Source organism: Sceloporus occidentalis, unplaced genomic scaffold, assembly GCF_023333645.1.
Source record: "Sceloporus occidentalis isolate IW3139 unplaced genomic scaffold, rSceOcc1.0.p SCAF_5, whole genome shotgun sequence".
In the NCBI taxonomy this organism is placed as follows: Eukaryota; Metazoa; Chordata; class Lepidosauria; order Squamata; family Phrynosomatidae; genus Sceloporus; species Sceloporus occidentalis.
Genome location: NW_028316985.1, coordinates 97856024 through 97874189, shown reverse-complemented (window position 1 = coordinate 97874189; position 18166 = coordinate 97856024). Strand labels below are relative to the sequence as shown.

The following is an 18166-nucleotide window of genomic DNA, read 5'->3' as shown; positions in this document are numbered from 1 at the left end:
GCTGTTATGTGAACCATCTGAGAAGCTCCCTGTTATCCTGGCTGATGGCGAAACAGGTTGCCTGGCCATATGGGTGCAGATGCTCCATTTCCTCATCTGACAGGGCAACTGGGTGGCTTTTCAGTTTCCATATCAGCAAGGTAAGTAGCAGCCCCAGGCCCTGTGTGAACACTTGTCCATCCCCATGCCAAACCAGGGATGAACCCAGGTGAGCACTGATGGCAGGATGGTAAAGGCTCAGGCCATGCTATCCTGCCCCATCTGCTCAGGCCCTGAGAGAAGTTTATAGCATGAGCTTTTGTAGACTGATGCAATGCACCTGGAGCAGTGTGTCTGAGAAAGTAGACTCAGGGGCTATGCTAACAGCCCCAAAGGGGCAGCATCCAGCCGCCCCTTTTACGACCAGATCAGGGCCACAGCAACCGCACACCATGGCCCTGATCTGGCCTTTCCAGGGTGCAATAGCTGTGGAGCAATGGCTTTACGGGGCTCCTTTGGTGCTATGTCGTGCGGACACAATTCCAGAAGAGCACCATAGCACTGCACGCTGTAGAGTGCAGTGCACAGTGCAGCATGCTTTCCTGGGGTGGAGCCAGGGCATGTATCATATGGATGCTATGCCCCGACTCCTCCCCTAACCTGGCCTTTAAGACCGGTCTGCACAGGGCAAAGGTTTATGAAAGCTTATGCTACAAAATTCTTTCTCTCTATTAGTCTCAAAGGTGCTCCAATATCTCTTTGCATACTGATCCAGACTGCTATGTCTTTGAATTATGTAGAATTATGATATAGTTGAGAAATTTATAGAAGAAAATGTGATTGCTCACTGAACTATAAACATGGGCTGCATTTGTCACCTAAGGTCAAGTGTGAATTTATAAAACAATAAATTGTAGATGTAATCCCTTTCATTCCTTCCAAAATGTTCTAGTTATAAATACTTGTGTTTTAATATAGTAAGCCAGATTTAAACAATTTTTGGTCACCTAGGCTAAATGACACCCTAGAAAGGTTCAGTACAGTGGGCCCTCCTTATGTGGGGGATCCATTCCAGATCCCCCCACGTAAGGGAAAATCAGCCTATGCTTTTAGATTGTAAGCCTGAGGGCAGGGAATCTAATAAAAAATAATAATTGTAAGCCGCTCTGATAGCCTTTAGGGCTGAAGGTCAGGGTATAAATACCATAAATAAAATAATAAAATAAATATGCTCGAGCCCCATAGGAAATAATGGGGTGGGTACATGTGGCAGAGCGATGAGCTCACGCCATTGTTTTCCTCCCCAAGCAGCTTCCGTGTATGTTGGAAGCTGCGTACGTTGGAAGCATGGTGTAGGCACACTGTACATTTCCTGATTTTTTTTTATTGTGTAATATGAGCATATCTATTGGGTAGTGTTTTTTTTTTTATGAGTAGTGACTTTTAAAGGGATGCAGTTTTTTGACACCACAAAATAATGTTTTGCTGTATCAATTATTGAAAATAATACCATACTTATGCTTTTTTATTATTTTATCCTGCTTTATAGCTTTGAGTTGTCCAGGAAAACAGATTTACCAGCAGTGTGGGAGTCTGTGCAACCAAACTTGTCGATCCCTGTCCTATCCAGATACAGACTGTAGTGAATTCTGTATGGAAGGTTGCTATTGTCCAGCTGGATTATACCTTGATGCACATGGAGAATGTCTCCCCAAGTCACAGTGCTCTTGTTACTATGATGGTGAGATCTTTCAGGCAGGTGATGTGTTCTCAGATCATCATACCATGTGGTAAGTGCAGGATCATGCATGAAAGAAATTTATTTAAAGAAACCAAAACATCCTGCCTTTGTATTCCATGTATTGTGTAAGAAAATTGTTAGAAAACCGTTAGAAAATCATTGCTCTCTGCCCAATCTACATCATTCTGATTAGGTAAAGTTTGACTTGCAAGGGCACATTATACACTTGTGAGCAAGTGTTTGACATTTGTGGAATATAAAAATGCACAGAAGAGCACAGAACAAGAAAAAAAATGAAAAGGCTGAAATTAAACATGAAACACTGGTATGTACATAGGTATCACCTCATTTTAACTGTACCACAAATTTAAAGGGTATGTGACAAAGAAATAGTGGTATAATAATATTTTACGACATGTCTTCTTGGCCCTATACATTATTGCAATATTATGCAATGTAGTATGAAGGCTGTGAGTTACATTACAGAGTACTACAAGTCATCTGATGCAAACAATAGGTACTAAATGTGACAGAACTAGATTACAATGTGCCATGAAGAAAGTACTTGAGTGTTCAAAGACTGGAGGGCAGGCTTTTCCTAATTTATAAAACAGTCACAGGCTTGATAGATGAAGGTAATAGTGTGGATGTAGCATATCTTGATTTCAGTAAGGGTTTTGACAAGATTCCCCATGATATTCTTGAAAAGAAGCTAATAAAATGTGGCCTAGACAGTACTACTGTTAGGTGGTTTGAATTGGCTGACTGACTGAATCCAAAGTGTGGTCACCAAAGGCTTCTCTTCAGCTGGAGGAGTGCCACAGAGATCTGTACTGGGCCCTGTGCTATTGAGCATCTTTATCAGAGACTTAGATGAATCATAGAATCATAGAATTGTAGATTTGGAAGAGACCACAAGGGCCATCCAGTCCAACCCCCTGCCATGCAGGAACCCTCCATTAAAGCATCCCGGACAGATGGCCATCCAGCCTCTGTTTAAACATCTCCAAGGAAGGAGACTCCATTACACACTGAGGGAATGTGTTCCACTGTTGAACAGCCCTTACTGACAGGAAGTTCCTCCTAATGTTGAGGTGGAATCTTTTTTCCTGCAGCTTGCTTCCATTGTTCTGGGTCCTAGTCTCTGGAGCAACAGAAAACAAGCTTGTTCCCTCCTCAGTATGATATCCTTTCAAATATTTAAACAGTGCTATCATATCACCTCTTAACCTCTTCTCCAGGCTAAACATCTCCAGCTCCCTAAGTTGTTCCTCATAGGACATGGTTGGCAGACCCTTCACCATTTTAGTCACCCTCCTTTGGACACGCTCCAGTTTCTCAATGTCCTTTTTGAATTGTGGTGCCTAGAAGGGGATGGCCGAAACCACTATCATTGTTAAAGCAGACCTTTTAGCATTAAAAGCACCGAAAATACACAGAAATGCACTTTGGAAAGTCACACTGTCTCACCTTCAGAAAGAGTGCATGTCTCAGAAACTGACTGATATCATCATCATCACCACCACCACCACCACCACCACCACCACCACCACCATCACCATCATTGTTAAAGCAGAATACTGGAAAAAATGGACTTTAAAAACACATTTAATTAAAATAAATATTGGGAAAAATGGACTTTAAAAACAGCACACCTAACCAAAATAAATACTCTAAATGGGCACCCACCTCCTCATCTTCATCCTCCTCCTCCTCCTCTACATCTTCCTCCTCCCCATGCTCTTCATCTTCCTCCTCCCTGGTGCCAAAAAAGGGCAAAGGAAATGGCCCTTTCCTTTGCCCTCTGGCTGCAGCCCGGCCCAACAGTGGAGGAGCTCCTCCTCCGGAGCCTGGCTGGCCAATGGGGGCAGACTGGGGCTGGAACAGCCCTGCCCCCTGCCAGCCCTCACAGGCTCTGGCCTGGTGAAGGGGCGGGCTGTTCAGCCCCAGCCTCTGGAAGAAGAAGTCCTCCTCATTAGCCCTGCATGCGGCCCTGCAAGGGTGCGTGCAGGGCCAGCAGAAGTGCCCGCGGCCCAGCGCGAAGGAGGAGGAGGTTGGTGGGCCACAGAGGAGGGGGAAGAAGGCGGACTGCGCAGCCGCGCAGCACCCAAAAAAAGGAGGTGGGGGAGGAGGAGGTGGGTGGAGCTGCGGGAGCATGCGGAGGAGGAGGTGGAGGAAGAGGAGCACCGCCCGGCCCGCAGCCAAGGCAAAATCCGGGCCCCGAGCAGGGAATTGGCGCCGCGGCGGTGGTGCTGCCTCACCGGGCCGGATGTGGCCCACGGGCCAGTGGTTGCCGACCCCTGATGTGCATCAAAGTGTTCCACCACATTCAAAATGTATTTTAAATTGTCCTTGAGTTGCCTTGTTGGTAGGAATCCGCACTGATCTTCCTGGATGATTGTGGGGAGCACCTCTTTCAATCTGTTAGCCATAATGTCAGCGAATAACTTACAGTCTGTATTCAACAGAGAGATGGGTCTATAATTGTTCAACTCTTGGCCATCTCATCCCCCTTTCAAGATCAAGACCACATTTGCCTCCTCCCATGTATGAGGCATCTCTTCTCCGTTGATAAAATTCATGACCTCCAAAAGGGGTGTGCTAATTTCAGATTGAAAGGTTTTGTTGCCTCTCGCAGTGAATCCGTCCGGTCCCAGTGCCTTGTTTATCTTAGCTCGCTGGATAGTGTCAGTTAATTCCTTTAATGTTATCTGTTTGTCCAGTTTAGAAATTTGGTCCTTATCCATTCTATCTCTGCTTTATTGGATTTTTGGGCTTTAAACAGATTGCTGAAATAGTTAGTTGTTACGCTCTTTAATCCTTTTATATCTGTATATATCCTTGTCCCATCATTAATCTTTGTGATTAATTTTTTTCTCTCTAGCTTTACACACCATTTGGGCTAACCATTTGCCTGGTTTGTTAGCTTCCTGAAAGTGTTTAACTTCGATACTTTTCATACAAAAAGGGGGTTGGACGAGATGAATCTTGGGAATCCCTTCCAATGCTAAGATTTCACCCCTTCTTCTCTTTTGTGAGAATTTGAATGGGAGAGCATGACGTAAAGGAGATAATGTCTGAAAGTATCCACCACCACCTACAGACAAAATGCTCTCTCTTTTTGGTTCTCTTTTGTTTAAGAAAAAAAGCAAAGCTGTGGGCAAAGATGGGAGGGGGACATAACCCTAACAAAGAAAATAACCTCTGATTAAACCCTGTATGAATGCTACATACTAGCCTCACGTGAATGACTGCTTCACGTTTCTTCCTCACTTCCCTATTTTGCATCCCTGGAAGACAAATTCAGATGGGGTCCTCCGTGTCAGAGCTCCCTTCCATTTCAGCCACATCTACATCTAGTCTCCTGTCACTCTACTCATCTATTTCAGCCACATCTACATCTATTCTCCTGTCATTCTCCTCATCCATTTCAGCCACATCTATTCTCCTGTCATTCTCCCCATCCATTTCAGGCACATCTACATCTGTTCTCCAGCCATTCTCTTCATCCATTCAGCAACATCTACATCTACTCTCCTGTCATTCTCATCATGCATCATGCATTTCAGCCACATCTATCTACATCTGTTCTGTCATTCTCCTGTCATTCTCCTAAACCATTTCAGCCACATCTGCATCTATTCTCCTGTCATTCTCCTCATCCATTTCAGCCACATCTAAAACTATTCTCCTGTCATTCTCCTCATCCATTTCAGCCATATCGACATCTATTCTCCACTCATTCTGCACATCCATTTCAGCCAAGAATAAAACTAAAGATACTCCATGATGCGAAGCAAAGAGGCGGATTTGCCCTCCCAAAACAAAGGCCCGTTACAGACCGCCCAAAAGGGGCGGTCTTGGGCCGCTGCCGGTTGCAGCGTGGAGGAGCCGCAGCAGCCAAACCGTGCGGCGACTCCGCGCTGCAAAAAAGGAGTGCAGAAATCACACTCCTTCCGGCAACCTGGAAGAGCCGCCGCAAGTGCCAAAGCGCGCACTCGCGATGGCTCTTCTGGGTTTAGACGTCTGGACGCTGCGCGTCCGTTACGTCAAGATGGCCACGCCCGTCTGTATAGGGCACCACCATCTTGCTGTACGGAATACGCGCGAGGGGCAAGGCACGTCCGGAAGTGCCGCCCCTCACACGTATTCCTGGTGCAACGACGGCGCCGCTTAGGCCCGTCTGTAAGGTGCCTAAGTATTATGAGTCTAGTGTGATGGTATCTCTTAGGGAATGGATAACCCTCCAAAACAGGAAATTATTGAAGTTGGAAAGTAGAAACAATAGATTTGGATGGCACGGTTACTTATTTTATGAAAAGATGAAAGTAAACAGGGATTTCAGTAACCATTACATCCAAGCCCCAATTCTCCAGATCTGGAATAAATATAAAGATAGAATTTCTCCCAAATGTCCTTCGTGGTTATCGCCTCACAAGGCTTTATACTGTATAGACCCAAAAAGAGATGAAAAATGGATAAAATACAAGGATTTGATTGATACAGGAGGTGCATTGAAGTCCCATGAGAAATTGGATGAAGAAGGATGGGGTATTGGGTGGTTCCTCTACAGCCAGTTGAAGCAGAGATTTAAACTAGATAAAAAAACAAAGAGGCTTTTCTAGAGCTAACTCTGAAATGGAAGAGATTCTATGGAGCTCAGAGGGTAAAATACTTTCTAAAATCTACAAAAAATTGTTAGAATGGTATACAGAGGATGAATTAATAAAGGACTCAATGATCAAATGGGCTCAGAACTGTGGGAAGGAAACTGAACTAGAACAGTGGGAGAAATCGTGGAACAAAACAATGAAATATTCAATTTTGCAATATGTGAAAGAAAATGATTACAAAATATTATACAGGCGGCACATAACACCCGATAAAATTGATAAAATATACAAGACAGGCAATACGATCTGCTGGAATTGTCAAAAAGAGATTGGTACTTATTACCATCTATGGTGGTTATGCGATAAAGCAAGAAAATTTTGGAAACAGCTACATGAGGAAAAATATGAGATTTTGGAAATGAAGTTAAAATTTAATGCTGAGACTATGTTATTATGTATGATAGAAGAAAAAGATGAGGTAAGATATGGGAAAATTATATTTTATATGCTAACCTCAGCGAGACTTGTTTTTGCAAGAGGGTGGAAGTCCAACAAAGCAATAGAAATTGATGAATGGCGAATTAAGCTGTTTCACATGATAGAATTGGATTTAATATCATATAAGATGGAAAACCAAGACAGTTCAAAATGGAGGGAAAGCTGGAAATCAGTTGTACAATTTATGGAGAAAAAGTGGGGGGAAATGGTTAATTAGACTTCAAATGTGGTTGAAATTGGCTAAATCTTATATTATGACATTAGATTTTGCTGGAAGAAGTGAAGAGACAAATTTTAGTTTTATTATTTCATGCAATTTCTGGATGATAGAGATCTATAATCTCAGAATAAGTGAGAACAAAAAATACAAGACAAGAGTATAGTGCGGAAAGGGGGAATTCCCTTAAATGATATAATGGAAAATATTAAAAGATTAATATTTGAAGCCAAGTAACAAGCAACATATTCTAGTAAGCTGTTACTTTTTTTTTTTTTTTTTTTTTTTGCTTTTCTGTTTGCTTAATAAGAAGGAAAATATAATGGTTGAGAGAATATGGCGAGGGAGATAAGCAAGAATGCTATCTGTATTATTGATTGATTGATTGAAAATTTATTTCTATACCGCCGTTCCTGCGATCACGGCAGTTTACAGACAGTACAAATAAGTTAGAATCACAAGAGGAAGTATATATTAATCATGTATGAGATCGTCCTGGTTTTATTTGGGGGGGGGGGGGGGTAGGAAGTGGTCAGAACATACAAACCAAACAAATTAAAGTATGTTATACAAGTAGGGGAAGATGGGGAAATAACTGTTTATAAAGATGTATTATAATAAGAAATATAATATGTGATGAATAAGTTGTATGAAATTCAATAAAATATTTAAGAAAAAAAGATTACTGTGAATTCCTGTATAGTTAATTATAGTTGGCTGTGTCTGTGAGCCATTCAAATGGCGGCACCAGCATGGTCGTGTTTCGTCCCTCTGTCCCCTCCACTCTTCCCGAGCAATTTAGTTGTTTATCTTGCTCTAGAGCGGGATCTGGACTCCTGTAGGACATGTCTGCGTTTCCCATATCAGGGATGCAAAGTTTGGCTGCTTCTGATCCCTCCAGAGAAGCTCTGAACCACAGCCCTGTTTAAATATTTGAAGGGATGTCATTTTGAGGAGGGAGCAAGATTGTTTTCTGCTGCTCCAGAGACTAGAACGCGGAAAAATGGATGCAAGCTACAGGAAAAGAGATTTCACCGCAACATTAGGAGGAACTTCCTGACAGTTAAGGGCTATTCGACAGTGGAACACACTCACTCGGAGTGTAGTGGAGTCTCCTTTCTTGGAGATCTTTAAGCAGAGGCTGGATGGCCATCTGTCAGGGATGCTTTGATTTGGATTTCCTTCATGGCAGGGGGTTGGACTGGATGGCCCCTGTGGTCTCTTCCAATTCTATGATTGTTTGATTCTATGATAATTTAAAATAACTTTCCAAACTCAGATGATTAGCTGCTTGGGAAGGTCAATGCTGAACTACAGTTTTGTGTAAAAAAAAATTACTTTCCAAATTGAATTGTTGGTTTACTTCATTATATTATCTGAAACGTTAAAGACCTAAATGCAGTGACTGTTAACTATATTTTTAAAGAGATGAACCATATTATTAAACAGAATTATGAATACATAGAAGTGTTGTTTACTAAACATGTTGCTCCCCTTTTTCTAGCAGTCCTGGCTATGTAAGAAATTTTCAAGAAGTATATTATGTGCCTCATGTTCCTTTGCCTTTCACAGCTTTCTGCAGCTCCTGCACATCTGTATATTTCTTCTATTTTGCAACAAGCCAGCCATGCATTTCTGACTTCTGTTGTAGATCTGTCTAGTTGAGTGCACATGTATCAGTTTAATAAAGGAACAATAAAATGACCCCCTTTCCCCCTTGTTTTTCTCCCCTTGTTTTTCTTTTAGTTATTGTGAAAATGGATTCATGCACTGCAGCTCAAAGAGACTTCCAGGGGCTTATTTACCAGATGCTTTCTTTCAGCATCATCCTTCTGCCAGAGGTTACTATTTAAAAATTAATATAAATTTTCTTTATTCTTTCCCTTCCCTTGCCTTATCCTTCTGATTTTAAAGAGAGGGCAATGTTAACGTGACCTTTGCATTCATTTTCATTCTTGGTTTAGCTTCTGGATTACTTTAGTTTTGCAGTTTTTAGTAAAGGTAAAGGTAAAAGGTTCCCCTTTGATATGATTGTCTAGTCATGTCTGACTTTCGGGGGCAGTGCTTATCATGGTTACTAAGCCTAAGGAGCCAGTGTTGTCAAAGATAACTTTGTGGTCATGTGACCAGCATGACTAAACACCAAAGTCCTCAGAATACTGTTACTTTACCACCAAAGTATTACCTATTTATCTTTTTGCACTTTCACATGCTTTTGAACTGCTGTGTTGGCAGAAGCTGGGACTCCATCACACAATGCTTGGCTCTCAACTGCCAAGCTGGCAACCTTGTAATAGCCAGAGTCTTGTCCCTTTGCAGTTTCTAGTAAGAGCACCTTAATCAGGGAAGGATAAATTGGGGATCTTATCCTTCCCTCTGAATCTCTGATCCCCTGCAACCAGTACAAGACTGAAAAGTTTGGAAGAGGGTTTCTTGGAAGCTTAAATTAAATACCACACGTGAGTTCACTAACATGTGGAGTCCATTTTACAAAATAGCAATAACTTGAAAATAGACGCAGACATATACATTTCATACACACACACACACACACACACACACATTAATATCCAGAGGCTTTAGTCTAACAGATCTATGAAGTACTGTATTGATTTCCTGACTGAAATACATAAGACTTTAAAAGGAGACTACTGGGGAGACTACTCCAGCTTTAGCTGGAGATCTTGCATTGAGCAGGCAGTTGGACATGATGGCCAATGAGGCACCTTTGAACTCTGTGGTTCTGTGATTCTCTGTGTGTGGAAATCTCATGACTATTGACTTGACACTAAAATTCCTCCTTATAGTTCTTCAATCACAACCCAGAATTATCTTGTAATACAGTGATGTAAAAGTCTTTCATATTTTTTGTAGAGAATTGAGACATACTATTTTGTGTTTGTGTTCTCGATTTGAGGAGGAGATATATCTGATATATCTCAATTTTATTGTTGTTGCAAACAACAACAACCCATTCATTGTAATTTAAAAATACTAGCATTTAATTACTCTGACTAATTAAATGCTTCCTTTTTCAAGTTGTGCCCACTTTATTATATCCTGTCCAACGTGACTAGTAATTAATTATGAATTACCTTTTAGGTAGTCTGAGTCTATTCCCTTTTGCAAGGGGTGTTAATTACCACTCTTATTGCCTAATTCTTTTATAGCACAAATCTCACTGTTTCTGTATGAAAACAAAACAGAACAAAAAATAACGTCATGACTATAAATTCTATCCTCCTTGTCTGCTGGTGTGGAATGGAAGCTGCCCAGTTCCTAATTTCTACTCAGTGCCTTTGGCCAAGCAGGAAGCAATAAACTGGAACCAAAGAAAATTAATTAACATTGCAGGGGAATTTTGGTGAATGGTATTAGCCTGTAAAGCAACATTGTAGAATAGCTTTTATATAACTTTGTTCTCTTTCTCAAACAAGCAAACAAACATTTATTTATTTATTTATTTCACTTCCATGCTGCCTTTCTTCCAAAAAAGGACCCAAGGCAGCTCACAAGATATCTTTCACCATGAGAAAGGGCATTAGTGAATTAGTGTATTAAGTTCTCTTGGAAGTTTCCATGTTAATTTTCCTTCTAAGAAATTTCAGAAAACTACAGTCAGTCCTCTGAAGAGTTTCCATTTTAATTTTCCTTGTGAAAAGTTTCAGAATAAAGCAATGCTTCAATGTCAGTAAAGGGATCAGGTGTACAAGCAATCCAGTTGCTTAGTTGTTGGTTACATTCAAAGTTAACATTTGGACTTCTAGTTGCGGGAAGGTACAATTTTGGAGACCATGACTTTTGCCATTCTTGGAAATATTATTAAAATTTACTTATGGTCCAGACTGTTTATGATATTCTCTTGTTTTATTTCTTAAAGCAAAACGAAGTTTGGTTTGCAGGCATCCCATGACCATGTTTGTATGCCCTGCAAATGATCCAAAAGCTAAGGGAGTAGAATGTATGAAGACCTGTCAGACTTACGAATTAGGCTGTGTCAGCCATGGATGTGTGTCTGGTTGCCTCTGTCCCATTGGATGGGTAAGAAAAATGAATGTTCTTAAACAAAGTTACTGGGGGAAATGATAGTGGGACATACTTGGAAAGTAAATGCAGACTACACCTCTTGATTTCAAGGTAATCTCAAGTAATATTGTGCAACTCACCTCTTGACCCTGCTTCATTGCTTCCTTCCTAACCAAGTGAAAAGTGGCCATGTTCTAGAAGAGTTTCTTCCTGATGTTTCGCCAGCATCTGTGGCTAGCATCTTCAGAGAATGCTTACCTGGAAAAAGTGGGTGTGTATATACTGTGTGAGCCTGGGAATGCAGGAGTGATTTGTCCTGATATTGTCCCGAGGAATAATCCTTTCATACAGACGTCCTTCCTACCAATCTTTGCTTTTAGTGAGTGATTGAACTTTCTAATTATGAGCTATATAACTGTGGATCCTATCCTAATTTAACTAAACAAACCAGTTGTTCTATTCCTTTATTACAGCAATTTCTCTCCATCCTAACTTTAGAAATTCAAATACTTTTCTCCATTCTTCCAGTCCTTTCCCTTCTGCTTTGTTTCTCATCACTTGTGTTAATTTATCCATCTGCATCCGTTCATATAACCAGTCATCTATTGCCGGAGTGGCCTCACTTTTCCAATTTTGTGCAAAGCAGATTCTAGCTAGTGTAATCATATAATAAATTATTTTCCCATGTTCTTTCTCCAATATTTCATCCATCATCCCTAATAGAAAAAAGTCTGTTTTTTGCTGGATTCCCTCTCCCCCCCCCCCCAATATTTCTCCAATTACATTGTTTATCTTCCTCCAATAATTTTTAGCATGTTTACACGTCCACCAACAGTGGTAGAATGAGCCAATTTCAGTTTTACATTTCCAACAGGTTACTTACTTTATATATTCTAGCAATTTTCCCAGGTGAAAGAGACCAACGGTAAAACATTTTATAAAAATTTTCCCTAAGGTTCTGAGAGGCTATGTATTTGTAACCATTTGTCCATACCTTCTCCCATTGAGTGATTTGCAAAGGATAACCAATATTTCTTGCCCAAGTTGTCATTTGTTTTTTCACTACTTCTTCTTCTGTATCATACCATAAGAGGACATCATATAATTTACTAATTAATTTGTTTTCTTCTTCGCTCAGGATTCTCCCCAGTTCTGAATCACCCTCATCTGAGTCAAAACCATATAATTTTTGATCCATTTTAAATCTTTCTGTAATTTGTCTGTGAGTGAACCAGTTGATATCCCAACCTTCTTCTATTAATTTGTCTCTCGATTTCACTTTTAAGTTACCCTCGTTAGAATCCAAGATTTCTTTGTATGTATACCAATTTGCAATTTTATACATTTCTTTCCTATGGAAAGCTTCATAGGGGGAAACCCACCATCTCATTTTTGGTAAAATTCTTTTTTTATATCAATTCCAGACTCTGATTAAAGGTTTCCCGATACAATTAATTGAAAAATTTCTATTAATCCTTTTCATAGGCCAAATATGCATGCCAACCAAAATTTGCCCCTTCCCCTTCTAATTCTAATAAGTCTTCTTTAACCAATGTAACCCAATCTTTCAGCCACAGAAGACAGCATGCCTCAAAGTATAACCTCAAATTTGGGAGGTTTAGGCCTCCTCTCTCTCTCTCTTTAACCAGTGTTGGGAAAGTGTGAAAGTCATTATCTGATTTACTTTTTTTAAAAATAATTTTTATTAGAAAACTTTTTATTACATATCAACAAAAAAGAAAAGACAAATAAAACAACAACAACAAAGCATAATATGTAGTCAACATCATAAAAACAGAACATATACTTTTGAGATCACCCCCCTCCCCTCCCACCCCTTCCCGTTATCTTCCTGCTTCAAGACAATTTTGTCTTTTCCAGCTTTGGTTATTTGTCTACATCTAAAATGAGAAAAAAATTAACATATATAATTTAACATATAAAATATAATCTATTTTAATAAGTTACAAATTCCAATAGTTGATACCATATATAACAAATATCTATTATTGTATTTCTTAACTATATTCTTATACCATCCTTATAGTAAATATTAGACCCCAATTCTTGTCTTAGGTAGTCTATCAAAGGACTCCAGTCCTGTTTGTATTTTCCCAGTGAATTATTTCTCACTGTCTGTGTAAGTTTATCTGATTCCATATATTCATAAATTTTCCAGATCCAGTCTTTCAGATCTAGAGCTTGGTTATCCTTCCATTTTCCTGCATATATTATCCTGGCCGCCATTGTTAAGTCAAATATTAATTTCCCATGTTTTTGTTCTAAATCAACAAATACAATTTAGAATCTAAAGAGAAATTTACTTTCAATTTTAATATCTTTTTTATCTGTGTATGTACCATTTTCCAATAATTCCTAGCTTTATCACAACTCCACCACATGTAAAACGTACCTGTGGTTGAGTAACATTTCCAACACTGGTCTGATTTATTTATTTATTTATTTATTTTGTCATCTTTGCAGTCTTATATGGTGTAACATACCACCTGTATTGCATCTTGTAAAAATTGTCTGATTTACAAGTTCTTATCACACTGCTCTCAAAACTGTTTAGATCTATTTCTCCATGTCTCCGACTGATACAGTGACTAAGGATGGCACCTCTCCTCTGGATGCCTGCCTGGGGTCTATAATGGGCTGGATGAGGGAAAACAAACTCAAGCTGAATCCAGAGAAAACAGAGGTACTCGTGATAGGTACCCCAAGTCCGGGCAGGGAAATTTGCCATCCAGTCCTGCACGGGGTCACACTTCCCCTAAAGGACAAAGTACGCAGTTTGGGAGTACTCCTGGATTCATCTCTACAGTTATCATCTCAAGTGGATGCGATAGCCAGAAGTGCTTGGTACCAGCTTCAGCTGATATGCCAACTGCGTCCCTGTCTAGACCAAAAGGACCTAGAAACAGTAGTACACGCACTGGTAACCTCTCGCTTGTATTTCTGCAATGCGCCCTACATGGGGCTACCTTTGTACCAGGTTCGGAAGCTTCAACTGGTTCAAAACACTGCAGCCAGATTGGTCGCCGGAACCTCAAGGTCGGACCATATAACACCCGTATTAAAATCTCTTCACTGACTGCCAATTCGCTTCCGGGCCAGTACAAAGTGTTGGTTATTACCTATAAAGCCCTATATGGCTTGGGCCCGAGTTACTTGAGGGAGCACCTCTCCCTATGTAATCCACCCCGCACTCTCAGAACAACGGGGAATTTTTTACTTGAACATCCCAAGGTGAGACTGGTAACGACTCACCAAAGAGCCTACACAATGATAGCTCCAACTCACTGGAGTGCACTCCTGGAGGAGATTCGACTCAGTTGTAGATTGGAAGCCTTCAAGAAGGCATTGAAAACCTATCTCTTCCAGTTAGCATATCCTCCCGATTCTCTTTAGAGAAAGTATTCCCCAACTAGATTAAGACGACTACCCACAACTGATATCCCAACTATCCTAACTACACTGTTTTTAAAAATTGAATTGTTTATAACTGTTTTCATAACTGTTTTTAATATTGTATCTGACATGTGTCATATAGTTTTATCGTATGTATACCGCTTTGATCTGGAGGAAAAGCGGTATATAAATAAAAGCTTTATTATTATTATAATATTATTATTAGTTTACTAGACAGTGACTTTGAATATGCTCTCCTCCTAATGCTGTTTTATTGAACTTTGTCTTTGTCTCCTATTCTTATTCTTTTTTTTTACATTTAACTTTCTTCTCTTTCTTATTTACACCCTTATTTATGCAAAAATTTATTCAATACTCAGACTTATGTTATGAGTAATTATGTCAAACCATTTCACCAAACTTGATTGTTTAAAAAAAATCAATATGTTTAAAAAATCTCCTCTATACAGTTCTTCACATTCTCTAAATGTTACTCAGCTCCTAAAAGATATCCACTTAAGCAAATAACACATTTAATGTTCTTTATGAAGATTTGGGGTGTGTTTTAGATTTAACTATATACAGTTGGTCCTTCTTATACACGGATTCAAGCATCCACGGTTTGAAAATATTCAAAAACAAGTATAAATTTCAAATATCAAACCTTGATTTTCCATTTTTTATAAGGTACACCATTTTGCCATGTCGTTATATTTAATGGGACTTGATCATATATGAATTTAGTTATACATGGAGGATCTTGGAACAAGGGTCTACTGTACAAATATTTATGGGATGTTCTGTATTTTGTTATATTTGTATATTGCTGGATTTGTATTGTAGGGATGTGATATTCATAGTGATATATTGGTGTGCTATATATGTGTATCCTGTTTGGGATGTTTGTTATTATTCATATATCAATAGAAATATTTATATTAGAAAAGAAAATTGTGGATTCATCTTCAAATAGTTCTTCCTTTAAGGAATCTGTCATTATTTATTCTCTTTTTATAGTTCCTCAGTGTGCTGCTGCAAGTGACTTTTTATTGCTCATGTGTTTTGTTTTCACATGTTGTGTTGTGTCCTATCAGATTTCTTCCACTGAATGTAAAACTTTAATAAAATCTGTGTCTGTTCTAGGTGAGACATGGAAATAAATGCATTGTGCCTGACAAATGTCCCTGTTTTTACAACGGACAAGAGTATCTTCCAGGAGAGACTGTAACAAGAGACTGTAATACTTGGTAAGGAATTTGCCTGTTTTTGAATTGATGCCTATTGTACCTTTCTGCAGCAATGCTTTTAGGGATATTGTTTGTAAATATTGCATTTCCCAGTTGTTAAGTGCTATGTATAATAATATGTATAATCATATGCATATGTATAATTGTATGGGACATGGTGGCTCAAGCAGTTAAGATGCTGACACTGTTGATTGCAAGATAGGCATGTTGGCAGTTCGAAGCCCAAGCGCTACGTGATGGGGTGAGCTCCCACCACTAGTCCTAGCTTCTGCCAACCTAGCAGACTTGACAACCTTGTCAAAGGGGAATACCTTTACCTTTATAATCATATGGCAGGTTAGTAAATGTTTTCTATAACAATTCATTTTTATTAAATATTTTGTCATTCTGTTTCCAGCATCAACAAATATGTTGTTTTTACATATTTAGTATGACTGTGAACATAAAGTAAAGAAGAGAAAGCATGTTTGTGTTAAAACATAGCTTGCTTGAAATGCTTTAAAGCAGGTTTGGGAAATTTCATAGGAAGAGGATCATGTTTGAGGGAAAGGGCAAAGGGGATTTTTTTTTTTTTTTGGCTGGGCACGTGAACAGTTCAGTTTTTCAAAAACCCAAAACAAATTCTCAAGGAGGTTGGCCACTCACTCTTTGTAATTCATGCTGCTTTTGTTCACTCACAGTCTTCTTAGAGTACAGTTTGCTAACTGTCAGCACAGCCTGTTAACTGTGAACAGATTTTTTAGATTTTTTAAAAAATGTTTTATATCTCATGGTGCCTAAAATTTGATTATTTGTTTCAGTCTTTCATCAGTAATTAATGATTTTGTATCTGCTCTCTCCAAGAGATAGAATTTGCTTTCAGTTTTATATTAATTTCCAAATTAAACCTTTGGTAACTTTAAGAACTTGTTTTCTGCTCACTACAGTGTGTGTCATGCTCGAAAATGGGAATGTACTGAAAACATGTGTGATGGGACCTGTTCAGTCATTGGTACAGCTCATTATTTGACCTTTGATGGATTGAAATATAAATTTCCAGGGAACTGTCAGTATATATTAGTTCAGGTAAGAGTTAGAGTAGAAGGCCATATGGGTGATGGTAGTTAATAGCATGCTGAGAGTTAAAAGAATATACCATTATCCTGCATGCTGACCAAAACTATTTTCCTTGCCTCAAAATTATCTTGAAGAGGAAGAACCAAACATTGCCAATTTTTGCTTCTTTTTTTGATAGTGACTTTAAATTTATAGTAATAGCAATAGCAATAGCTAGTACATTTCTATACTGCTTATTAGTGAACTAGCATTCCCTAAGCAGTTTACAATGTGTGTTATGGTAGAAGGCCATGTGGGTGATGATAGTTAATAGCATTCTGAGAGTTAAAAGAACGTACCATTATCCTGCATGCTGACCAAAACCATTTTTCCTTGCGTCAAAATTATTCTGAAGAGGAAGAACCAAACACTGTCAAATTTTGCTTCTTTTTTGATGGTGACTATGAAATAGAGTGAATTGTCGATCAGTGTAAATGGCCCTCGTTCCCATTTGAAACCATTTCCTGTCACAATGTGATTGATTCCTGTCATGATAAAACAAAGCAAACGCAAAAACAAAACAAAACATTTTTTCCAGAGAAATAGGTTCTTTTGAGAAGAATCAATTCTGAAGTGAATTCAATAAGTGGCAACAGCAGATCAGAATCAGACCTTCATATCCACAATGAATACATTCCCTGACTAACAAGATAGCGAGAACTGTGTGAAATAGTGGGAAATTGGGGATAATTGTGAATGCTATATTTCTGCTGGAGGTTGACCATAGAGACCCTTTGGAGAACCTCCAGATGACTAGAAAGACCTCCCCCCCCAGACATGAGTCAGCGAAACAACAGTTACTGGTACCATAGACATGGGGATCAGACTGTATTCTTCTAAGATATTTACATTTAGACATGAGTATCATTAAAATTGGTATTTTAAAAATTGGGTATCTGTATGTGTTCCTAATATCTACTCTGAATTTCTCCATTTTTAAAGGATTATTGTGATGACAATGATGGTGATTCTGGAACCTTTAGAATACTTGTTGCCAATGAGGGATGCAGCTTCACAGGAGAGAAATGCACTAAAAGGATCACTATTCTGTTTGACAATGGAGAGATTGAACTATACAGAGGAAATGTAAGTATGCCCCTCCTTCTCCATCTTTACAGGAGCCCCATCATGGAAGAACAAGCATTCAGTGATTTTCTAGTAGGTCTGAAAAAATTGTTTGATTAAGGCAATATTCCACTCCAATAACATCTTTTAGGAGAAACATCTGTCACTGCTAGCTCTAGAATGGGATAGAGCTTTCTTAGGACTTTGATGGGTGGTGATAATATCCTGTCTAGATTTACCAATAAAAGTGGTACAGTATCTGAAAGGTACC

At 39.1% G+C, this 18166-nt stretch overlaps 1 protein-coding gene across 1 annotated transcript in view; it reads left to right on the top strand.

Annotated features, from left to right (window-relative positions):
- VWF (von Willebrand factor) overlaps positions 1-18166 on the top strand; it is a 248454-nt gene that overhangs the window by 61758 nt on the left and 168530 nt on the right. The window contains exons 15-20 of the mRNA XM_089527208.1: positions 1529-1769; positions 8795-8889; positions 10929-11089; positions 15632-15735; positions 16662-16800; positions 17773-17916. Of these exons, the coding sequence (XP_089383334.1) occupies positions 1529-1769; positions 8795-8889; positions 10929-11089; positions 15632-15735; positions 16662-16800; positions 17773-17916 (884 nt within the window). The remainder of the gene's footprint in view (positions 1-1528; positions 1770-8794; positions 8890-10928; positions 11090-15631; positions 15736-16661; positions 16801-17772; positions 17917-18166) is intronic.